The sequence below is a fragment of the Lithobates pipiens genome, unplaced genomic scaffold (assembly GCF_037356315.1).
Source record: "Lithobates pipiens isolate NorthernLeopardFrog02 unplaced genomic scaffold, aLitPip1_a1.2 Scaffold_28, whole genome shotgun sequence".
Lineage (NCBI taxonomy): Eukaryota > Metazoa > Chordata > Amphibia > Anura > Ranidae > Lithobates > Lithobates pipiens.
The window spans coordinates 64,906,313-64,933,030 of record NW_027507789.1 but is presented as its reverse complement, the minus strand read 5'-3'; the positions used below and the strand labels follow the sequence as shown (position 1 = coordinate 64,933,030).

At 42.5% G+C, this 26,718-nt stretch overlaps 1 protein-coding gene across 1 annotated transcript in view; it reads left to right on the top strand.

Moving 5' to 3' along the window:
• The window catches only part of CDR2L (cerebellar degeneration related protein 2 like), a 43,930-nt gene extending 30,795 nt beyond the window's left edge, over positions 1-13,135 (top strand). The window contains exons 5-6 of the mRNA XM_077459335.1: positions 4,275-4,545; positions 8,763-13,135. Coding sequence (XP_077315461.1) covers positions 4,275-4,545; positions 8,763-9,344 — 853 coding nt within the window. The 3' untranslated portion in view covers positions 9,345-13,135. The remainder of the gene's footprint in view (positions 1-4,274; positions 4,546-8,762) is intronic.
• The last annotated feature ends 13,583 nt before the right edge of the window (positions 13,136-26,718 follow it).

Sequence of the window (26,718 nt, the reverse complement as noted above, 5' to 3'; positions counted from 1 at the left end):
AAATTGCAGACTCTCAGATCTGCGGTCAAACTGCTGTTGTACTGCAAGTGGTTGTCGCTCCACTTTTGCATGCAAGTACTGGGACTCATGGTAGCCTCCTTCGAGGCAGTACCTTATGCCCAGTTCCACACCAGAGTACTGCAGAAGGAGATCTTGTTGAAATGGGACAAATCTCAGTTGTCCCTGGATCAACAGATCCAGGTGAGCCAGCCAGTCAGGGACTCTCTGATCGGGTGGTTGAGGTCCCCGGTGATTCAGTCCGGAAAATCGTTCCTTCCTCTGAAATGGATGGTGATCACTACGGACGCCAGTCTATCCGACTGGGGTGAAGTGATGGGGGTTCAGTTGGCTCAGGGCCTCTGTTCGACAGAAGAATCCGAGTTGCCGATCAATCTGCTTGAATTGAGAGCGATCAGGCTGTGCCTCCACACATGGTCGATGACTTCAAGGGTGTCCGATCAGGATACAGTCAGACAACGCCACGGCTGTGGCATACATAAATCACCAAGGGGGAACAAGAAGCTCAGCCGCTGCTCGGGAGGTCGCTCACATACTTCGGTGGGCAGAGCGACACGTACCGGCCCTGTCGGCCATTTACATCCCGAGGTTGGAAAATTTGGCAGGCGGATTATCTGAGTTGACAGATGCTGGACCCAGGAGAATGGGCATTGCATCTGGAGATATTCAGGCTGCTGTGCCTGAAGTGGGGCACAACAGATGTGGATCTATTGGCCTCCCGTCTCAATCGGAAGGTGCCAAGATTCGCGTCCAGGACAAGAGATCCGTGGGCAGACGCGTCAGACTCGCTGGTGGCTCCATGGGATCAGTACCAGCTGATCTACGCCTTTCTTCCACTGAATCTGTTGCCACGTCTGCTTCGCAGAGTGGAAGCCGAGGTGATTCCAGTAATCCTGGTTGCCCCAGATTGGCCTCAGCGGCCCTGGTACGTAGACCTGGTGCGTCTGGTAGCAGACGCTCCCTGGCGACTGCCGTTGCAAGAGGACCTCCTATTTCAAGGTCCAATCTTTCATCCTGCTTTACCATCACTGGCTTTAACGGCATGGCTATTGAGAGCCAGGTGTTGAGGAACCGGGGTCTGTCGGACTCTGTGATTCCAACTATGTTGAGGGCATGGAAATCTTCTCAGAAGATATACCATCGTACCTGGAAGGAGAAAGGGTGGCATCCGCGTTCCTTTTCCATAGCAAGGATCCTGCTGTTTCTCCAGGAAGGAATAGACCAGAGATTGGCATTGAGCACCACTTTTTTTTTTCAACGACCCCTGGCATCGCACTCCTTAGTGAGTACCTTTGTTCAGGGGGTAAGAAATGTTGTCCCTTCCGGTGCGCCCACCGTTACCCCCATGGGATTTGAACCTGGTGTTGTCGGCGCTTCAAAAACCGCTGTTTGAAAATATCAGGGAGATTCCACTGTTGACTCTTTCCCAGAAAGTGGTCTTTCTAGTGGCCATCACATCAGCCAGGAGGGTTTCGGAATTGGTGGCCTTGTCCTGCAAGTCGCCTTATCTGGTCATCCACAGGGATAAGGTGGTGTTGCGTCCGCAACCGTCCTTTCTACCGAAGGTGGTCTCGGCTTTTCATATCAATGAGGACATTGTATTACCATCGTTGTGTCCTAAGCCAAAGCACCCCAAAGAGGTGGCCCTTCACGCTCTCGACGTGGTTAGGGCTCTGAAGGTGTATCTGTCTGCCACGGCTCCCTTTCGGAAGTCAGACTCACTGTTTTTTTCGGTGGCTGGTCCAAAGAAAGGTATGGCGGTCTCGTCGGCCACCATTTCCAGGTGGATCAGACAGATTGTAGTACAAGCCTACGCCTTGAAGGGACAGGTGCCCCCCTTTCCGGTCATGGCCCACTCTACAAGGGCAGGCGGAACATCTTGGGCTTTCCGACACCAAGCGTCGGTCGCTCAGGTGTGTAAGGCGGCGACCTGGTCGTCTGTCCATACGTTTACCAAGTTCTACAAGGTAGACGTCAGTGCATCGGCTGATGCCTGTTTTGGCCGTAAAGTTTTGCAGGCGGCCGTGTAGTTGCAATTATATATGCAATTGATATATTTTCCATTTTTTTTCGATAAAAACGCAGTACTGTTATGTTAATGCACTGTTGCATTACTTCCGCAATTGGTTGCGGTTTTGGGGATCACTAGTGTTGAGGATACCCGGTTATGTGGTGGTGTTTTTTCCACACACTGCTGTTTGTTTGTTTGTTTTTGTGGGTTTAGTTTCACTAGTTCCCACTTGCCATGGTGGATGAAGTTTTTATGCTGTTTTTCCCACCCCTCTTTTGGCACTGCTTGGGGATGTCCCATTTAGTTTACAGAGAGGAGCTGTGTGGGTCGGTGAATATAAGAAAAAATAGGATTTTTGTTCTCACCGTAAAATTCTTTCCTCTGTAATTAACCGACTGACACAGCACCCGCCCCTCCTTTTTTCTCTTTACGTTATACTGCTTGTTGATGTACTGAGGTCTGCCCGAGCAGGCTGTGGGGTTGTAGCCTAGGGACCGCCCCATTGGCGGAACTAAAAGTTCTGAAGTGTTGTATTACAACTTGCCTAGTAATCTCCAGTGATGGGGCTGACAACTCATTTTTTTACAGAGAAGAGCTGTGTCGGTCGGTGAATTACAGAGAAAGGGATTTTACGGTGAGTACAAAAATCCAAATTTTTTTTCCTAGGAGTTTGCTGGCTGATTTCACAGGAAAACAGACTTGGCAGCAGGAGTGCTGTTGGTCTCTATCTTGGTCCTGTTAAGGCGCAGCAAATACCGTCTGCTGTTCCTCTACCAGATATCCAAGCAATAAACCAAATTTCCTCTATTTTGGGGACAAATAAGATCGCATTGGTTCTACACTGTTGAAACTGTGAACAAGGTAAATTTTGCCTCGCTTTAAAATTACCAATTAACCCTATTTTTTGGTACTGGTCTAATCAATTAGGGCCATAAAGCTAATAAACTTACATGTAGATTTACTTTTCAGAATCTTTATCCTCTCCCTATGGTTGCATGTATGCCCCCTTAACTTGGGCTCCAGTCTAGGAATCCGAATTTTCTGATTAAACACATTTTTTATCATTTTCTTCACACAAATAGAGCTTTCTTTTGGTGGTATTTAATTGCTGCTGGGTCTTTTATTTTTTACAAAAAAAAAAAAAAAGACAGAAAGGGGGTTTTCATGCCTGGTAGGCAAGTGGTTAAAGAAACGTACATCCAATAAAATTTTATATTTTTATAAAAACTTCATTGCATATTATTTTTGGTACCTTTTTAAAGTCCCGCTTGTTCTTTATCTACTGTAATAGCGTTGTCTACCACAGTGATTTCCAGCTTCCATTGGGATCCCACATGTATGGCATATACATGCTTACATTGGTCAAAGCTAGATGATTTTGGAATGAGTGTAATTTCTCAAACGAAAGGCACATTCACTTTTAGAAATATGTCCTTTTTGAGAAAAAAATTCCGTCTTGCCCCTTCACATTTTGCCATCACTGCTGTTGAAAATGGACATCGATTTGACCCCACTGTTTTGAAAATCAAATAAACATTCCTGAAACAAAACTCTACTATATAGCCAGCTTAACTCCCTTGTAACATAAACCCTAACCCCCCCCTTTAACTCTAAAACTGACCTACATACTAACCCTCCTTCTTACCATAAAACCAACCTTCATACTACCCCCCCTTGTTACCATAAAAATAACCCTCAGACCCTCTGCCCCTGCAACACCAACCCCAATCCTCACTGTATCCCTAAAAATAACCAATACTCTAAATCTGCCTGTATCCTTAACACTAAAGATCACACCTACTCTCCATGTAACACCAACACTTACCTTCATAAATAGGTTTACACTAGCTGCATCCTCTGAAGAGCAATTTGTGTTGAAACACCTTCAAAAGGGCGTTGATGTTTGTAACATGTCACTACTCACTACCTCACTGTCTGTTTTAGCCTTACAAATCTGCATCATGCTGCAACCGGTGAATGGGCCACATTCAACTGCCTGCTAAACGTGCCGGGGGGGGGGGGGGGGTATAATTTTTGGAATGTTTACACCCCCATCCGCTGCCTTTGCAGCTTAAGTTGGTTTTTACCACCTCCCCCTCCCAACCGCAAGTGTAAATGAGGCCTGACACTAACTCTTCTCATGTCCAGATCTCTCAGTGAGGTTGGTTGGTTCAGTCTTTCAATGTAGGCTTCATTTAGACATTTTCTCGGGTCTGCATTCATTTTTTGAATTCTTCATCCATAGGTATGAAGACTCATTCAGCCTGCATACATCATGTCTGGATCTGTCTCAGAAGCCTTTGCAGAGAGAAAATGAGCATTTGCAGAGAGCGGTAAATGCTCTACGAGCCCAGGTGGCAGAGGAACGCCAGAGGAAGGAGAAGGCAGAGCGGGAGTACCAGGCAGTGCTACAGGAGTATACCGATCTGGAACAAAGGGCCTTTGAGATGGAAAACTGCAGATTACGCATTAAAGAGCTGGAGAATGAACTGCAGGAATTGCAGCAGATGAAGCAGGTGAGGATTGTGCCATGATCAATATGCCTGCATGGAAGTGGAGACATTGGGGGTTATTTACGAAAGGCAAATCCTGAAAGTGCACTTGTAAGTGCAGTCGCTCTGAATCTAAGGGGTAGATCTGAAATGAGTGGAAGCTCTGCTGATTTTATCATCCAATCATGTGCAAGCTAAAATGGTGTTTTTTATTTTCCTTGCATGCCCCCCAGGTATTTACAGCGAATTTACTTCCAAGTGCACTTGCAGTGCAAAGTGGATTTTCCTTTAGTAACTAACCCCCCTTGTGTTTGGTTTACTAAAGGCAAATAGGCTGTTCACATTGCACAGGAATTTTCCCTTGACTTGTATGTGATTGGATGATGGAAGTCAGCAAAGCTTCACTTCATTAAACTAAGGGAAAATTCCCTTGAAAAGTGAACAGCCTATTTGCCTTTAAAAAAATCAACACTAATGCGTTATATTAAAATAATTAAAAGAAATCTGTCTATACTGTCAGATTTTTCAACCTTATTGGTTTACCTGGGCAGCACAGCTTTTTACATTTTAGACACTTTTCAAAACAGGGCAAACTTATTTTAGCACTAATGCCTGATACACGCAATGAGATTATCAGCCAAATGATCATCCATTTGTTTTTTTTTTGCATGCTAATCTCAAAATTAAAAGTTTACTAAAGTTCAGAAAATTCTCATACAACAGAATAAAAATTCAGAAGTGATGTAATGTGTTGTAGTGTATTTGTATTGTATTTTCGAACTACAACTGTACTGATTAAGGCCCCTTTCACAGTTGTATAACCTGAAAGTTGCGTGACTTTGATGCGACTTGAAGCAATGCCTGTGTAATCTTGAGGTCTATGGACCTTAAATCACATCAAAGTCGGACCAAAGTAGTGCAGGGACTACTTTGAAGTCGCACAGAAATTAATGGGACTCATTGGAAATCATGGGGTATGACTTTACAGTCCCAAAGTCGCAGGACAAGTTGCACAAGTGTGAAAGGGGCCTAAACAAAAATCGTAATATCTGGCATGGTACGAGAAACATTTTCATGCTTGTCCCATCGGATACTATCAGAAGAACTGTCGTGATCGGTTCTTGACAGCTGTGTATTAACAATTAGATTATCGTATGATCGCTTTTAAAAGCGTTATTTTGTGTACGATTTTCTGATTGTGTGTACGGGCCATAACATCAAGCTCCCACTCTTAATGAGCTCACTCCCACCTCTCTAAGCCCATATGCAGCTGAGAACAGAGATTATGTAATCGTTTATAAAAAAATACAAAAAAGGTATTGTGTGGGTGTATATATATATATATATATATATATATATATACACACACACACACACACACACACACACACACACACACACACACACACACACACACACACACACACACACACACACACACACACACACACACACACAGACAGACAGACATACGCAGGTATGTTTTACTTTTCAATCCTATTTTAAGCTGAAGGGGTTGTTTTACAAGGTGAGGGTTCACATATACTTGAAAGTAATTTTGATTTTCTTATTTTTATGGTCGCTTTGCAGCTCCAAGTTTATATTATATTTTAAGTTTGTAAATCCCCAAGTGTCGTATGTCCAGCACAGCAATTAGCCTTCTGGTTGAAAGATTTCCAAGATAAATATGTATTGTGAAATAAACCACGTAGATGTTGTATTGTTCTCATTCGGTCTGCATAGAATTTCAAGTGAGGACCTGTAACCACCCGTGTGTGTGTTGCCAAACTTTTAAAGGTGAACTTTTAAAGGCAAACTAATCCCTTTATTTGTGCATAAAATGGCCATTAACATTATAAACCCACTTTACGTGTAACAAATGACTTGGAGAATCGAGATATTGGCTTGTAAAAGTAGACGTGACACCATATAAGTGCTGTACATAGCCTGGTAGCACTGTGGGTCCTCCCATTATAGTCGGCCTGCAGAAAACCATAGGGTCGGATACAAGATCGGTAACTCTGCATAAGCAGAGATAGCAGCAGTGACTGCACAGCGAAATAGGCTAGGAGTTTTGGAAAATTTGCACAAAGGATACCAAGATTTAAGTTAGAATACTCATGTCTCTTTTATTTATATATATTTGTTTAGCTGGCCTTCTGCTTTAAGCTGACCAAATCCAAAAATAAATGCAAAAAAGCCTTTAAAAATATGTATTTCCGCCCCACCTTAAGTTGGCAGGGCTGATCTTGCTACTAGATTGTACATATTTAATGTAGCTGAATCCTAATCTAAAATAAACATTGGGTAAGAAGATAGCAAGGCATGCAGGTAAATCCTGTAAACATAAAACTTAAAGCCCAACTCCGGGAAAATAAAAAATGATCCCTTCCAGTGGGATTGTGCCTGCACTGCAAGTGTTAATTGCTTATTTATGTCTAGGGGGAAATAAAAGGAGATATACTTACCTGATCCTGTCTGCAGTTAAACCGGTCTCTGCAACTTCTTCAATCCCATACTCTAGCAGTCAAGAGTCCTGATATCATCAAGACCAAAGCAGGGTCCATAGCCCTGCTCTGGGCATGAAAACACCATGGGACAGTCCACCGCTGGATTGTGGGGGAACAGAGGATCTGGTAAGTAAAACTGTTTCTCCTCTTCCCTGGACAAAACAAGCTATTAACTGTTGCAGTGCAGATGCACACACTGCAAGGGGTAATTTTTTTCTCTGCCTGGACTTGGCCTTAAAAACACACATAGAATTTAAGATACTTTTATATATATTATATATATATATATATATATATATATATATATATATATATATATATATATATATATATATATATATATATATATATATATATATATATATATATATAAATTAAGATACTAATAAAAGTATAAAATCTCTATATATATTATATAGATTGCAAGTTTCCCAAGATCACACAAAGCACTACTAATATGCTCAGTGTCCATGCACTTGATGTATTCTTCCCCTCCAATGTGATGCAGAAATTGAGATCATAAGTGATGCAGTTAAGGCCAGCAATGGGTTGGAGGAAAGAAAATCGCTTGATTCGAATCCCTCCTGCCGAGCCATTGTATTCTCCTGCTGGTGGTGGTGGGGGGGTGTTGTGTCCCTGCTTGAAAAACACACAGATTATTGCAGACTGGTTCTACCCAAGTTAAATCAATCAACTTAGGTACATTCAGCCTGCCCACACATGGTTAAAATCTTGCCCGCTTCCTGCCATCTATGGCTGGCTTTAAGTGTATGTGAACCCTGAAGTTCTAATATTTGCCCCTTTTTTATTTGTTGAATATCCCAGCAAGTGTTTTGTTATATCAGTTTGTTAAAAACCTGTTAATCAGAATCCAGTTCTGTTCAGTGTCCTGTGCACTCTGCAGTGCCATCTCAGTCTTATCAGACCCCTATGGTATGTAGATAATGAAGACCCACATCCAGGCCATAGATGGTGCAAATGTGGTGATAGGGAAATCCCTCCTGCCGAGACGTTGTATTCTCCCAGCAGGGGAAGCCATTCCCGTTAGGAAAACATAGTGATTTATGCTAGTTGGTATAGCAACTGCTAGCGATAATCGCAAGTAAAATCCAGCAGGCTGGTTGTACCCAAGTTGATCGATCAACTTGGTACAGTCAGCCCACCCATACACGGTTTGAATCTCAGCTGGTTCCTGCTGAACTGCCTGAGATTCGAACCGTCGATGACCGGCATTAAGGTGACAACACTGCTCCCTTATAGATACAGTACAGTGAGAGAGTGTTTGTTTCTGAAATGGTGGAGAAACATTCAACCAAACTCTATTTCCAGCAGCAGACAGAAAGTTGCCTGCACTGCTGTCGGAGTGCCACATAGTGTGTGTAGCTAGGAAAAAGGTTAATTTGGGCTAACTTGGCCCAAATGAACTATTTAAGATGACCGTAAATCTGGAATGCTACTTTTAAAACACGCTCTTTGGACTGAAGGATAGCAGTTGGTAAAGCTTAACCATCAAGTCAGGGAAAGTTTAGCACCGAAAAACGAAATCAGAAAAGGGCATAAAAAAGATTTTCTGACTAATATAATAAATAGGCATCTTGTAATGTCTACTCTAAAGCAGGACATTTACGTTAATAACTTAAAACTTGAGTAAGGTCCAACTTAAACAGTTCTTTCAATGGTTTCCATGTGTGATAATTAGAGATTAATCATCTTACGTCTCTCTTTACACAGGTGAAGCGTTACCTCCTGGGCCGGGGTGATAGCCTGTCCCAAACATTACTGGAACCACTTAACAAGACCCCAGAAACAGATGATCCAGAGCCTTTAGATGGAGAGGGGGACCTGACCAGCAATCAGACACCTCCAAACTCCGCTGTCAGGAAAAGCTGCAGTGACACAGCGCTAAGTGACATTGTGGGAAGGGACGCTGTTAGCCGACATGAAGGTAACTACACTCTTCATGCCAACAGCACGAGACGCCGTGGTATGTCTATCCTAAGAGAAGTGGATGAGCAGTACCATGCCTTGCTGGAACGTTATGAAGAACTGTTGGCTAAATGTAGACGGCATGAAGATAGCCTTTGCCACACTGGAGTGCAGACGTCTCGTCCAGTGTCACGGGACAACTCAAGCAGGGATCTCCCAGCAGAGGAAGTAGAACCAGAAAGAGTGCTCACGCTACAGCTAGAAGCCGTCGATCGGAGGCTGGAACAGAGCCAACCAGAATACAAGGCTCTGTTTAAAGAAATCTTTAATCGCATACAGAGAACCAAGCAAGATATCAGCGCTGGGAAAGGGCCAGGAGGCAAATGATTAATGCAAGTGCCCATGGATATAAGAAGCTCTGCACCCATTCCAACTGATTGATCAGAAAAGAACTGTAAATCTATGGGCACGGAAACGCCTGGCTGATTAGCCTTGTAGGAAGAATTGGTTGGCTGGGTTGGCTTGTCCCAGATGTGACGAGAGTGTCTGCTCAGTGCATCAAACATGCAGGCTTGGCTGATACAAGTGTGCAGCTTTATGCCACAATTGTTCTGAAGAACAATTGTTCAGCAGACAGATATTTCAACCTTCATCTCACAACTGAGGGTAACCTAAGAAGCCTAATTATACAGCCTTTACACTAACCTCTGCACTCCAGTGGCTCTACATATGAGCATTTTTCACACTGCCTGGAAATGGTGGCTGCTTGCGGACAAACTGTGCACTCCTTGAACACTAGCTACTCCTATATTTATCATACTACATTCATCTGTATCTTCCTGCACTTATTTAGACTGCTAGTATAGCCTGGGCAGGTTTTTACTATACATATACATATACTTCAGTAACTACACTACATTTAATAGCTTTCTCTAATGTAATATTGTTAGACCAGTGACGAACACATAAGACATTTATTTATTGATGCATTAGCTGTTTCTGAGCACTATGTCTTAGCAGTTCAGTCACTGCAGAATTATTCTCATCCCTCCTAGAGTTATAAGTCTCTAGTTATTAGTACTTTTCTAAAGACAGGTACACTCTGGGGAATTGACAAAGGATTCTATGCCATTATAATGGTGCAGGAAGCTGGTGTTTGTGGCATGTACCACATTCACTAAGCAGATAGATCTATTTCAGGTCTATCTGTGCCACCAATGCCAGTTTCTATTTCAGAGTGAAATAGAAACTAGCACAGGGTCTACACCTAATTAACAAGGGAATTGCAGCCGTTTTCAGTATTGAAAACAACTGGAGATTCCTGCCATGTCGGACCTAGTGTACAGGATGTGAGCTGCCTGCAGACAGCTCATATTCCTCTCTTTGCTCATGCAAACAGAGCCTGCACAGTCCTCCTTCCTCCTGATTTCAGCTGAGCAAGAATGGGCAGAAGAATCCAGCGCATACAGCTCCTGCTGTTCTGTTTTGTGCTATGCATGTTACAGAGACGGCATAGAACAGGGGACAGATCAGTCCTAAATGAATGGATCTTGTGCCCCTTTTCCTAATGAGGAGCGGCATCTGCTCCATTTTCTAACTTTAGAAGAGTGATGCAAGCATTATGCTTGTGCCAATCTTTATTAATTTCCCAATGTTGTTTTGATAGGGTCCTATGTTTCCTACAGATTTACACGTTTTTTTACCACTGTCAGCAATGTGTTGCTGTCTGTTTCCCTATTTGGTAAAATTCTTCTTCTTAGTTCTATTATACGGAATTTATATAGCGCCTACAATTTACGCAGCGCTTTATGATAAAAAAGGGAGACAATACAGCAACAATACAATTCAATACAAGAGGGTTAGGAAGGCCCTGCTCCTGGGAGCTTACAATCTAATAGTTTTTATTATTCTAATAATCTAATAGATAATTTACCCTCACTTTGCCCAAACGTGCAAGAAGTTTCACGGTTTTAGTTGAACCTGTCCAGTCTACATAAAAAAGATATTGCTGTTAGTGTCTCTATGGGAAAGATTTTCCCTCAGACAGAAATTGAGGATGAATCTCACCAACAAGGACATGGCAGTAAAACAAGACTGTAAGCTGAACTCCAGGTATGTTTTTTTTTTTTATTGCATACTTATAATGTTCAGGTTAGTACAAATATAAGTGCGTATATCTCATAACTGGGGGGGCCAATGTAGAAGCTGGCAATCACAGTAGTAATCGCTACTTGAATAACTGCCAGAATTTCCAGTGACCTGACCACGGGGGGGGGGGGGGGGGGGCGCGCTCCGTACAGCAGCCATTTACAGAACACCCTGTATCTTTTTTAATTAATACAAGGGATTTTCCTATTGGAAGAGGTGCTGATTATGATGTCATTGCCCCTCCTCTCCACCTCACCCAATTGGAGAAGGCCAAGCTTGAACAATGTAAGTATGTAATAAAGATCATACCTGGAGTTCAGCTTTAAGGGTGTAATATTTCTGTTAATGTCTCATTTGCACAGATTTCAACCTGCTTACTGTCCAGTAAGGTGGCAGAAATTGAGAAGTTCTAACTCCTCAATCTGTTTCTAACTAAAAAAAATAACTGCACTTTCCCAATGAATTCAATATTGGTCATAGTCCCTGCAGCCTATAAAACATGGGATCATGAGAAGTTCCCTTTACTGAAGTTGAATCTTGTCTCTGCTTTGAATAAGTTTATATTAGTGGCCTGTCATTAAAGGCTAAGTTCCCCTTTCATTAAAAAATACTAAATGCACATCTTTTTGCAGGTATTTAATTTTTTTTTTAAACGGGAGCCTGCAAACTATCGCACCAGTGATCTACTGCAATGAGAGGCTCCTGCACACACTGCCTGCAGCTCTGTTGTCTGATTTAGAGTTGTAAGCAGTGTGAATGAACTACAGGTGTGCTGATTAGTTCAGCCCGCAGTTCATTTAAACTACAAGTCCATCTACCGCAGTGGCGGATGGGGCATGTAGTTTATTCATCAACAGATTGTGTTGAATGAATGATGTGACTGTGTGGACGGGGCCCTGGACAGCCATACAGTTTTTAAAAATCTGACAGCGGGTGTGGGGAGAAGAATCCCCATCCGCTGTCGCAGTGAGGGATAGAGGAGCAGAACAAGAATATGTTACACCTAAATGCGGGTGTAAGATGTAGCCTGTTATAAAAGGTGAACCTGTCCTTTAAAGAATAACTTCACCTTTTATTGCATGTTACATTTTACACCCATATTCAGGGTGTACCATGGTGCCAAGTCAACCCCAAACCAACTTCCCATCTGACAGCGTATGGGGTTCTTCTCCCAGGCAGCAGCTGGCAGTTTTGAATTTTCCACAACTATGCAACTTCTCCCACTCAGCCACGTCTTTCATTCACAAGGATCTGTGAATGAATAAACTACAATTGCAATCTTCCACCACAGCAGACAAACTTGTAATTATCAGTGGAACATGAGAGTGCCAGTGATCACCGCACTTACAGTCCATTGACAATTCCTTCAGCTTTCTAAATAAAAGTCCATACTTTGGAGGCCTGGCATTGCCGCCATGATCCACCAATTGCAGTTGTAATGTTTTGCAGGCTCATTTGCAAAATAAATAAATAATAAATGAAATATTTTTTTTCTGCAAATATACAGTATGTGCATTTATCCTTTTTTTATTTTTTCCTTGCGCAAATGGTAGACTTAGCCTTTCAAGAGCAGCTTGTTCACAGCAGAGCAGGATATAATTATATACAATATATGGTAAGCTATATTGCTAAAAACGGGGCTTATCTATGGTAAAGGTGATAATACCACCATCTTTTCAGATGCTACAGGGGCAAATATGCAATTTGTTTACACTTGGGTCTCTTGCACAGGATACTCCCATTTGAGCATCTACTTTTTCAGATTTTTATTTTGTATGTTTGCAAGTATTTGCACGCATTTTCTATTGCGCTTATATGTGTTTGCACGCACTTGCATATTTTTGCATAAATGTGCAAAAACTTACTCTCGCGTTCTCCTTCTGCACAATATGTAAATGGACATTTGCACGCAGGAGGCAAAAATTACTGACCAAAAAAAGCTGATTTTTCTTCTTTTTTTTTTACGAAAGAATTCATATCGCTTGTTTATGCTCCTGTGTGCATAGGCACGTTACAATCAATGGGCTTTACTGAGCTTTATCAAGCTGAAGTGTGCAAGAGGCCTTAATGTAAACTGATTGCTCTTCCCTGACTCTGAATACTGATTCTGTTAGCACTTGAACTAAACCTGTTTACTAAGTCACTGCCCTAGTATTAGTAGGCAGCAAGTGAATTGCTGTGGCTGTCAGAACCAAGTTATGCAGGATTTATTTTCCAACGGAACCCCTATAAATATATAGTTCAATCCCATGTACTAATATGCAATGTCATATTATACACAAAGATAATCAATTTTTTTTTTTTTTGTGCACACAGGTTATCATTACAGATAATGTATTCTGTAATCTGTATACAGTACATTTTGTATGGGATGGGTTTTGGAGTATAAGGTCTGATCTTCAGCATTTGCAGGGCAGGTCTGTGCGCCACATGTAAAGCTCTGCAGAGTTCATCTCTGCACTCGGCTGCTAAACTCCTAATCCTTTATATTTATGTGTTTGTGATTGTGTGTCTCCCTGCTAGATCCCTATTCTTTTGAATATTGCAACTATAGAAGAATATGCTTCAAGGACAGTGTGAAGCAAAGGACTTTTTTTGTTTTGAAGATGCAGTATTGGAGGTAATGAACCAGCGTGTCTTTCTTTTTTTCTGCTGATCCTTTTGTCTCTGGGCCTGGCACTGTGAAATACCTTTTAGCATCTATCCAGGTTAATGCAGATTTAATCCACTTTTGCTGCATAGCTATCCAGTATAAGCCATGCTGACAGTGCACGTCATACGGGTGCTGATGGAGCTTCAACCTATATGCAATAAGATGTATCCCAGCTGAAACGTGTACATTTTATTACATTCCATCATCCAGACCCCTGCCTATATGTACACCATGACAGCTGGCCTTCAGTCAAATAAAGTAATCGCATTCCTCCCTTCGATGTAAGTGCACTTGTACTCTCCCATGACGCAGCTTTTCATGCAATAAACCATTCAGCATGAGACAGGAAATGAGATTGATTCTCCATGGCAACATTCCTGCTTGATTTCAGCGTGGACGATGGATAATGACGTTAGTTGCCCTGACAACCAAACCTGCTTCTCGGTGTGTTAAATGGACCTGTTTAAATCAATTAAGCTTTTTTTTTTTCCTTAAAGTGATACTAAACCCATTTATTTAACTGTTTCTCAAAAGAGTTACAGTCAAGGCATGTCATGAATGATAACTGTTATGCTGCATACACACGATCGGACTTTCTGACGGGAAATGTTGATTGTGAGCTTGTTGGCTGAAAATGCAACCATGTGTATGCTCTATCGAACATTTGTTGGCGGACTTTCTGCCAACAAATGTTGGCTAGCAGGTTCTCAAATTTTTCACCAGCAAAACTTTGTTGTCGGACTTTACGATCGTGTGTACACAAGTCCATTGAACAAAAGTCCACGCATGCTCGCAATCAAGTACGAGCCGGAAGCGATCGATCTTGTAAAACTAGCGCTCGCAATGGAGATATCACATGACTATTTAACTTCCTTTTTATCGGCTCACCGTACGTCTTGTACGCCACTGCATTTTTAATTGATGGCCAACATTTGTGTGACCGTGTGTATGCAAGACAAGTTGGAGCCAACAACCTAACAAAAATCCACGGTTTTGTTGACGGAAAGTCCAATCGCGTGTTCAGGGCATTACAGTTGCTTGTGTTCTCAAACCATCAAATAACTGGTGTCAAAACTGATCACATGTGGGGCACCATTGCAAACGCAGATCAAACAGAGGCTAGCATGGCAGCTTCCTTGGCTGTAAAGGATACTAGGGTTTAGTACTGCTTTAGGTTCACACTGACACTTTGTACTCAAATAGTGGGTTTGGCTGGATTCTCACCCTTCTGATCTGGTGCATTGTGTTGTTGTGAATTGCGTTCCAGCAGCCTATTCAAATAAATTGGTGGCCAGCACACGTGAACAGACATGCACTATCGTTTGCAATGCAGCTTGTGCATCATGTTGTGTTGCAATGTATGTGTATTCCCTTAGGGGTGCCTTAATAAATATTTTGCAGAGGTATTGTTCTTGTGAAATTGCATGTACATTTGTTCTGTGAAAATGGGGGCAAAATGAAATGTTATTAGGCTATTTTGTGTCCAGGTGGAATGTTCTTCATTCATGAATTCAAAATGAATTGGGAAAATACTGCATTGTGGGGACTAGATGGATTTGATGACCATAGGAAATAAACATTGATTTACTTACTATGATCACCTGCTCCATCTAGTGGCCAATATGCCAGTATTTTTTTTTCACTATATATCAAACATTCAACCTGAAGAGAAAATAGCCTAATAATTGTCTCCATTTGTGCAGAATGAAAACATATGTAGTTTTAGAGGATGAATAGCTCAGGCATTTGTTATCACTAAACCCAAGATAAACGTGCATATGTGGCAGTGGGCAAGCTGTATTGCAAACAATGGTGCATGTCTACTGTTTTCATCTGCACTGGCGGGCCCATTCATTTGAATTGGCTAGCTTAAGACCACTTTTACATTAGAGCTGGAAATAGCCTCTGCAAAGCACCTGAAAACCACCTCCCATTCATTCCAGTGTGTTATTTCACACTGGAGTGGTGCGCTTGTGGGACGTTCCAAAAAGTCCTGCAGACAGCATCTCTGGGGTGGGTTGGGAGCGCTGTATTTGGTGCTGGCAAAACTCCCTGCCCATTAGAATGAATGGGCAGTGCTGTCAAAGCGCCTTTAAAGGCGCTTTGACAGCGCTGCAAAACTGGTCTTTTTATCCCTTTTTTGGGGTAAAAAGCACCCCGCTAGCGGCTGAAAAGAGCAGAAAAAAACGAGCGATGCTTTAGCGCTAACGGCCAATGGTTACACCATGCAGGAAATTACAGCACACCCGATGTGATGGGTGTAAATCCAGCCAAAGCCACTATTTACGTGTGAAGCATCACCTATTTTGTTCTTTTAAAAAATGTTACAGTCTGATGCAAATTCAAATGCATTCTCTGCCTTACATAGCACATACTGCCGTCTCTCTGTGTTCAGACTTCATCCTTTCAAAGAATCACATGGTTGGGCTGGTGCGAGAATTTGAATATTCATTATTAAATGATTATAGCTCTGCAGGCTCAATTATAAAAGATTTATATTGACCACATTATTTAGCTTTACTTTGTTGAGCGATGATTCTGGAACTGAAGTCTGACAGATGCTTTCCTGTCACCCTGCACATAACACTTGCTATCTTCCAGCACAATGCTGTAAAAGTATAAAATAAAGTCCTGAAGTAGCTTAAATTCTGCCCAGGACCCACCATCAAATATATTGTTTCATGTTGGGTGCATGTATACCCAAGTAATGCATGATAAGTGTAACATTTACAGGTATTTATTACCTCTCGCATAGATCACACTACTCCCCCCTGACAATGCCTTCATCTGTTTTATCTCCAGAGGAACAAAGTCTTCTTTGTTCAGGCATTTTCAGCATCTACTTTATGGACAGCAGGCAGGCAAGTAGGGTCAGAGGTTACACAATCAAGTATATTCTGGTGCCAGAAGTGTATCACAAATGTCACAGTTTTGCCCCCTGCCACAGCCTCTCAACCTGTGACTTTCCAGAAAGATACAATGTTGCTGTTTGATTGCTAAGGAGACTAAGGAAATTGTTCCTCCTGCCTGCAGCAGACTGAGAGAAAAAATGATACTGTGGCTGTATATTGTGATATGTCAAGAATTTAATGGCAAATGCACTTTATGGGCTTGTTGCACCATAACATATGCATTGGAGTGCAAGTATTAGCATGCGTTTTGTAACCCGCTGTAACACAGCGTTGCACTTTGCTGCAATGTGTTTTTAAAACAATGACATACTTGCATAGTAGTAATTCATTTTTAATTTTTTTTTTTTTAACTTCATGCTTTTACCATTTTGGAATGTGCAGTTGCACAAAAATACTACTAATTTAAGCGCACATCAACGCTGTAAATTGGTGTGAACTGTAGTCATAGGATGTACTGCTATTTTTTCTTGTTCTTGCATTGGGCAACACAGCCATAGCCCTTGTACACACGGTCGGAGATTCCGACAACCAAATCCGTCGGATTTTGTCCGACGGATCTTGTCCGAAACTGTTGCATACACACGGTAGGACAAAGTTGTCGAAAAATCCGATCTTTCAGAACGTGATGACATAATTTCGTTACGATGGGACTACGTTCAGGCTAGTAGCCAATAGCTTTGATGTAGGAGTTTGATCTGAGCATGCGTGGCACTTTATCCGATCTGAATTCTCTACGCATGTTCGGAGTATGTCTGATCGGAGCAGTTTGTCGGAAAATATTTCCAGCAAGTTGGAAAATTTGGTCCGACGGATATTCTGACGGAAACAGTCCGATGCATACCACACACAGTCGGAATATCTGACAAACCGCTCCGATCGGACACATTCCGACGGAATCTCCGACCGTGTGTACAAGGGCAAACACTGATGGTGTGAATGAGTTTGATGAGGCTATTATTTGCTATAGGAATGTACATTCATACTATTGTGTGAATAGTATGACATCATATTATTGTGATATTGGCATAAGATCAGCCAGATGGCATGGAAGATGTCAAACCTTAGAACTCTCTTAGTCACATTTTCATCTTCAATTAAAGTAAAGCTAACTAAGTGGGGAGATATCCATTTTTCATATGTAAAGCTGTACAGTTATAATTAAAGACCAAGTTCTCCTTAAAAGAAAATAATAAATACACCTATTTTGCAGGGACATTTTTTTTTTTTTGCAAATAAGCCTACAAAGCATTGCAACTGTGTTCAGTGGATTGCGGGTGCAATGCCAGGCTCCTGCAGACTCTTCCTCCAGCTCCTTGCCTGTTCTGAGGTATGAGCTGTCAGTTAGAGAGCTGGAGGAAATGCCAATGGACTACAAACCGCAAGTCTGCCTGCCATGGGATTTGCTGTTTGTTCAATTACAGATCTCTGTGAATGAATAACGTGGCTCTGCGGGTGGAGCCCCTATTATCCACGCAGATTTCAAATCTGAGAGATTCTTTGGGGGAGAAGAAATCCTGCACACTGTGACAGGGGTTTATTTATTTGGCAACATAGAGAAAAACGTTCCAGGCGCTGATCACAGGCAATACACACCCAAGTAGATTGTAAGCGCAACTAGGCCATGCTGCTGTCTATAGGCATGGGATTGAATGCTGGAATATTATAGATAGTTTGGGTTAGACAGCGCTCAGAAGCTGGACTCAATTATTGGATGGTGGCTGCAATAAATCACATATACTCTCAAGAAATTGCTGGTACTATAATTGTGAAAAGGATGATAAAAACAGTGCAATTAATGCAAAGTTTTAGGAACGTTACCACACCAGGTGTGGAGCTGACTGGGGCACTGATGGGTTGAAATGTCAGACCTGGGCGATCCAATGGTGGAATCCCAACCTTGAATGCCACAATGCTGCCCAGATCAGTGTATAGGGTCCTGGGCCTTTACACTTGATAAAGCACATGCGTGTGAAACAGGTAGTCACGGCAACAGGGACGTCTGCTTTCCACGCTGGCCATGTCTGCTTCCTTGGACACGTCACTTCCGGTCCAAACCTAGGTGACGCCTTTCTCCTCTTGCTCACCACAGCGTTCCTTTACTGAATCAGCCAGCCGTTGGAGTTTCCACTTTGCCAGCATCAGTGATACCAATCTTGATTGCCGACGGGTCCAGCACCCTATATACTGATCCAGCCAGCATTGTGGCATTCAAGGTCGGCATTCCACCATTGGATCGTCCAAGTCTGACATTTCAACCCATCAGTGCCCCAGTCAGCTCTGTGGCCAGTGTGGTAACATTCCTAAAACTATGCATAAATTGTACTGTTTTTATCATCCTTTTCACAATTAAATTATCAGCAATTCCTTGATAGTATATGTGGTTTATTGCAGCGACCATCCAATAATTGAGTCCAGCTTCTGAGAGCTGTCTAGCCCAAACTATTTATTTGGTAACATGTTGCACCCTAAGTACTGGTTTAACATGTTTCAAAAGGTGGAGTTAGACTTTAAAGAATGAATATTCAAATTTTGCAAAAGCCTAATCATGGTTGAATTACTTGCAAATGGAGTCCAATCCAATCCATCTCTCAATATAGTTTGTCAGTATTGATTTCCTTCTTTGATGGGCAGTATTAGAAACTCATGCAGCGTTTTCTTCATTCTTTGTTTTTGTTCCTTCCACATACTGTCTATCTGAAAAAGTTGTTGGGTAGCTAAAAAAAAAAGAAAAGAAAGGTTAAACATTACCACCTGCCACTTCTTTCACTGAGTAACTGCAAACATCCTGTTTGTATTCCTTTAGCATATGTTGCTGAACCTCAGGTACTAGGCAGTCAATGAGAGATTCCATGATTGTGGGCCTTCTCAGCTGAAAGGATTGCAAGTGATGAAAGTGTTAGTGCAGACTCTCAGGTTGGGGTAAAACCCTTCTACAAAAGTGTCGGTGTGGATGTCAGTATTAGGCCCCTTTTGATACGACCTGAAAAACGGACAGGCGGATCCGAGCGGGCCACCCATTGACTTGTATGGGCAGGCAGATGTCAGCGGAGATGTGTCTGCAGACACCTGCCTGCAATCCGATCTGCCAAGATCCTCTGAAAACAGATGTTCTCCATCCATCCAGCGGATCGAATATGCTGTCCGTTTTCATCTGATCTTCCCATAGAGATCAGCGGGGCTCTGACAGGTCCATCCCTGCACAGAGAACAGAGACGGACCTGTCATCCACCGGCTCAGCGAGGATAAACGGATCGATCTCCCACTGAGCTAGTGGATCCTCCCAGTGTGAAAGGGGCCTTGAAAAGAACCTGTCAGATTTCCGATGGAACACCTTGATACCTACATGATGAAAGTGCTAAAAAATAAAAAAAAATGTCTCTGCCACCTCCACACAAGACATTGTGTGTAGTGCTTACTTTCATATAATGTCTTCCTTCATCTGAATGACGTAACACCTAAATTGATTTACATTATAATGTAGGATACTACTCAAGCTGACCATACAAGTTACAATCTGTACAATCTCCTTCACATACACATTTATGTAGCACAAGGACCTACAGATTGAATGGATTTTCCAATGGTCTTCATGCAAAGCCTTAGTAGATGTAAAGATGATTGTTAAAGTGTTGCGCTATCTTAATACTTGGTACAGTTTTCTGGCATGGACGTGTGGTCAACTGAATTTCTGTTCTGTGTCCCATTGGTATTTATTTGTCTCTGAACCTTGCAAAGAAATGGTGATATGTACATGAGTGTTCTTAGTCAGAATTTGTACTTGTAGACCAAGTGAGAAAAATTAACTGCACACCAACATCAGTCCAAAAGGTTGATTGAAAGACTGCCACCAGGACTAAAACAATGTCCCAACGGGTGACAACATTTCACACATAAATTGTGCTTGTTCAAAACCCAAAGGAAGAATGGCCTACCAAACCTCTAAGTAGAGGACACTCCCACCCCACACAGATGTAGGGTGGTGTAATCAGCTCTCCCCTTATCTTCCTGAGCAAAACTAAAAACATTCTGAATGATAATACGTGTGTGTGTATAAAGCCAAAGTAACCACATTTAAAAACTGACACCATAGAAAAAGTACATACAAAAGCGAATAAAAATATTTCTATGTAGGACACCAAAACACATGTGTTTCCTAAAGCGATAACAACAAATAGCAAAGAGATATAAATGCTGTCCACCAAATGTCAGCACAATACAAAAAGGAAATAGGCATGAATGTACTATGGGGGGGGGGGGGGGGCATGTGAAAACCTCCCTGATAAATATCAGTGGCAGACCTGAATATAGTAAGTACAGGGCTAAATAACAACCTAATAAAACCATATTCTAAATAGTTCCCTGAACCTACCTAATCACAAAACCTGACATACAGATAAGTATATGTAGGTGAATAGCCAAAGGGCTCCTGGGGGCCCAAATGTGGGGAGACACCATATTATACATGCTACTTCTTAGTTATAAAAATAGCTTACATCCCACTCAAAGTTTAAGCCGGAGGGAATGCGGGTCTGGAGCAAAAAAATCCAGAACACCTCTCTGCGGCATAAAATACAGAAAATATCCCCACTTCTCTTGTGAGTGTGGATCTTTTCAATAACCTGAACCTTCATAGCAGAGATCACCAGCATGGGATTCCCTGAAATGTTTCACTACATTGGTAATTTTATTTTTCTGAACACTATACACGTATACTATATGTTCGTAAAAATGGTCCCTCAACCTTCTTGTGGTTCTACCCGCATATTGTATGTGGCACAAATCGCATGTAATCAGGTAAACCACATATTTGATGTTACAGTTGTAAAAAGATGAGATGTCAAATTGTAGTTGTTTCCTGAAAAGTATTGCTCCCCCGAATATGGCTACAACATGGGCAGTCGTGCGCTCAACATTTAAAATTCTCTTTAAAGTGCAGCCACGTGAATGACCACACTTGTTTGCAAGGATTGAAAAAACTTGGAGATAATGACTGACCTATTGTGGGTGTTCTCCTGGATACCATGTTAACCCAGTTTAAGAATGTCTGCACAGTTTGTATCAATAATCAGGATGGGCAAATACTTATGAATAATATCCCAGCCTGGGCAATATCTGCCTTGAAGGTGGTAGAAATGGTCAGTACACATTCAGCACCACAGTTGTCAAGGTCCAGCTGGATCCAAGAACAGTGAGTAGATAATACTGTGCTATGGATCTGAGGTTGTAATGAAGGGGAGTGATGCCCTTATTTTCATTTCTACCTTCTCTATAATGTTTAGACAGAGATATTTCTGTTTCTGGACCCAATGCAATTGGTGCCAGTCTTTTATTACATATCAGCATCTTCACACAGTGACAGTTACCATCTGCTAATTCATGGCCTTCAACCTGATCCCTACATTGGCCAACCACACTATAATTGACAAAGCAGAATATATTCATATGCTAGTAACCGACAAGCATCCATGACTGACTTCCCACATCAGGCTGATGAGCACTGCGAGTTGGCTACCAACTTGCATTCACAACTCTTCCCCTCCCTTTCCACACACTTGGACAATATTAGACATACACCATAGGAAGATAGGCAAAAAACGATTTACTCATGGACTTGCACAGAACGATGATAACTCTTGGCCTGGATCCACCACCACCATAACCCACATTTCTTCATCATCAAGCCCACCCACACACTGAGTGAGTCAAATGTTATTTTCCTACAATTTGACAAATGGGTACACTTTTTCTAATTGAAATATGAACTATGCCATTACTCTTATTTATTCTGACAGGTTCTCTTTCATTAAACCCTGCTGTATTAAACTGGATTTTTTTCAGTATTAGCCCTCAGCAAGCCATCTTGTTATATTTTGGCTGAAAGAGAGGCACCTTACTATTCTATTTAAAGTTGCTTTGTTCTTGACATAATAAATATTCTACAGTATTCTAACAAACCATATGGCTCTGTGTATTTTTTTTCCTAAATGTTGTTACAAATAAATACGCATTTGTGTAATTTACTAAACAGTTTGTCTTCCATTCATTAAAGCACATAGCTCGATCATGACCAAAGAGTTATTGCACCACGTGTAGGAGCAGGACGCTAAGTACAACTAAAAACACACAACCTAGGGGTGGTCCTCACTGGTAGCCAATCCGCCACCCCCCCCCCCCCCCCCATGTGCAACAAACGCCTCAGTTTTTCGTCATCCACCATTTCCAGGTGGGATCTGTCAGACTGTAGTTCAGGCTTATGCCATTTCAGGTCAGAAACCTCTGTTTTTAGTTACTGCTCATTCTAGGTTTCTGAGCATGTCTTGAGCTTTCAACACTGTGCCTCTGGTTCTCAAGTCTACAAGGCGGCTATGGGTCATCTGTTCATACTTTTACCCTAGATTCACATCCTATACTTTTTTTTGTGCACTTTGCAGAAATGCATTACAGTCCATTTAACATGGTTTCCTATGGTATACGTTCACATATTTGTGTTTTGCTACCGAATTTGGAAAGGGTCAAAGATTTTTTTTCCTGCGTTTTGCAAGTAAATAGACTTCAATGGAATCACACCAGAAATGCAAGTGTTGTGTTTGTGATGGGGTTTTTGATGTGTTTTGTGGTTTTCTATTTTTCCATTTAAACACTGTATATAGCTGACTGCTAAGGAGTGGGCCGGGCAGCTGCACGCCACGTCCTTAACAACTGATGAGTCATCAGCTGTCAGAGGGGTTCCCCACTGACAGCTGAATGTAAAAAAGAATTTAAAAAAAATCGAGGATTTTTTTAAATCCCCCCCCCCAGGTCTATACCAGACCATTCAGGTCTGGTATGGATTTGGAGAGGACCCTCCTACGCGAAATGAAAAAACAAAATGGCACGGGGTCTCCCTCAAAATCCATACTAGACCCTTGGGCTCGGTTCACATATGTGCCGCAACAGCCAAAATCCATTGTTGGAAAGAAATTCCGATCGTGTGTACACAATTCCGATGCACAAAGTTCTTTTTTTTTTTTTTTATCATATCTTTATTGTGTTTTAATATACATACAAAATTCAATATTCAGTCTGGGCCATATTCCCCATTCAGCCCTTCTTTCTCTACAACCGAGTTACATTTCAAATCGCATACCTTACCCCACCATGTAACCCACCCCCCTCCCCCTGCTACCCCTTGGTCCCCTCTCCATCCCACACATCTTATTCCCCCCCTCCCTTCAGGATAACTATACTCCCATTATTTTGGCAAAGCTCATTGTTTGTTTATATTTTAACCAATCTCTCCATTTTGCTTCGAACCCAACTTCTCTTTCCTCCCCACAATTTTCCATGCATCAAGCAGAAGAGCTGCACTGGCTATTGAACTTCAACGTTCTCAGCTCATCGTACATCACCACGTTCTTGATGTTCGGATGTTCAGAATTTCCGACAACATTGTGTGACCATGTGTATGCAAGACAAGTTTGAGCCAACATCCGTCTGAAAACATCCCATGGATTTTTTTGTCGAATGTCCGATCATGTGTACGCGGAATAATCAGAGGCGTATCTAGTGAAAATTGCGTCTATGGCAAGAACTGAAACTGCGCCCCCCATTTGAAACCCATCTTTCAGATAACCTTAACAAAAAAACAAAAAAAACAGCTAACAAAACTGCAAGTCAAAATCTTTAATCTTCCTATTAACAAATTGCAAATGCAGTAACATCAGCTCCCATAAATGTGGCCTCACCAGCAATCATAAATGCAGCAACATCAGCACCCATAAATGGGGCCTCACCAGCACTCATAAATGTAGTAACATCAGCACCCATAAATGCAGTAACATCAGCTCCCATAAATGCGGCCTCACCAGCACCCATAAATGCAGTAACATCAGCACCCATAAATGTGGCCTCACCAGCACTCATAAATGCAGTAACATCAGCACCCATAAATGCATTAACATCAACCCCCATAAATGCAGTAACATCAGCCCCCATAAATGCAGTAACATCAGCCCCCATAAATGCGGCCTCACCAGCACCCATAAATGCAGTAACATCAGCACCCATAAATACAGTAACATCAGCACACATAAATGCGGCCTCACCAGCACCCATAAATGCAGTAACATCAGCACCCATAAATACAGTAACATCAGCACCCATAAATGCAGCCTCACCAGCACCCATAAATGCAGTAACAGTACCTGATTACAGCCAGTGATAGTACCTGATTACAGCCAGTGACAGTGCCTGATTACAGCCAGTGACAGTGCCTGATTACAGCTAGTAACAGTACCAGATACAGCCAGTGACAGTGCCTATTTACAGCCAGTGACAGTACCTGATACAGCCAGTGACAGTGCCTGATTACAGCCAGTGACAGTATCTGATACAGCCAGTGACAGTGCCTGATTACAGCCAGTGACAGTGCCTGATTACAGCCAGTGACAGTACCTGATACAGCCAGTGACAGTGCCTGATTACAGCCATTGATAGTACCTGATACAGCCAGTGACCGTGCCTATTTACAGCCAGTGCCAGATTATGACCAGAACCAGTACCTGATACAGCCAGTGTCAGTATCTATTTAAAGTTAGTGCCAGTGCTTGATTACAACTAGTGCCAATGCCTGATTACAGTTGGTACCAGTGCCTGATTACAGCAAGTACCAAAGCCTGATTACAACCGAGTACCATTATCTAATTGCAGCCAGCATCACTGCCTAATTAAAGCATGTGCCAGTGCCTGACAACAGCCATTATCAGTGCCTGAATATAGTCCATACCTGTGCCTGATTACAGCAGGTACTAGTATCTAACTAAAGTCAGTACCAATGGGCAGTTACAGTTTATACCAGTACCTGATTGCAGCAACTATCAGTGCCTGATTGCAACCAATTCCAGTGCCTGATTACAGTGATGGTGGCAGGTGACATAGTACTTGGTAGTGAGATAACAGGTAATGCTTCATGTTTCCCACTTAGTGGCAGAGTCTGCATATTGGAGCCCACTACAGTACAAGTCTTGTCTCCAGCCTCCAGGTTCCACTTCAGAGTCCTCACCGGTGTCACCGACCACGTCACACAGACCTGGGAGAAGAGAAGATGAAGCAGACAGCAGTTGTGCAGAGGAGGGTAGGCGGAGCTTTAGGCTCCGCCTCCGCAGTTTCCCTATGGCTAGGGGCGGTCACTCTGGCCAGAACCAACTCATCGGCCGTCATGGGGCGCCTGTTGCCTCCCTCCTCACTTGCTAATGAAGTGCTGTGAAGCAGGCCGGCTGTGGCGCTGGGGACTAGAAGGAGGAAGGCGGCCACGAGAGGATGGGTGGGACATTTTTTTTGTGCGGGGGCCTATCTAGGGTATGGGGTACCCTAGATACGCCTCTGGGTATAACTTGTCCAGTAGACAATGCACAAATGCTTAAGGATCCAACAGATAAAAGATTGGAATTCCTGTTAAAGTCCTCTTTTTCTTTGGCAGGTGACGTTACTCAGCCTGCAGTCACTGAAATGGCCATCTGTCAATCCCTAAAAGACCAATTTAGACAGGCCCTTAAAGAGGTTCCTGTGCAACAAACCCGGGATTTGGCAGAACTACCAAGAGCATTATGTTTTTCCATAGACGCCATTAAAGATTCTATGCATCAGGCATCCCAGCTCGCGCTTGTGCTAGTACATATGCGCAGAATCCTGTGGTTAAAAAATTGGTCAGCCGAAGCATCATGTAAAAAGCTCCTGACTGGTTTTCCTTTTAATGGGGATCGGCTATTGGGGATGATTTGGACAAATACATCCAAACGATTTCCAGTGGGAAAAGTACTTGTTTGCCAGTCAAAAGAAAGAATAAACGCCCTTCATTTAAGCGGACTCTTTCTCCTGCACCAGAGGCATCCGCCTCTAGGCTGTGGCGATGGCCTCCGCCATCAGACTCTAGAGAAAGACCCCAGGGTCAGGCCTAGGCACAAAAGAAGTTCTGGGGCCAGAAACCTGCAAAACAGAATTCTAAAGCCTCATTATGAAGGCGCGTCCCCCCCTCACCAGGGTGGGGGGAAGACTTCTGCAGTTCTCAGAA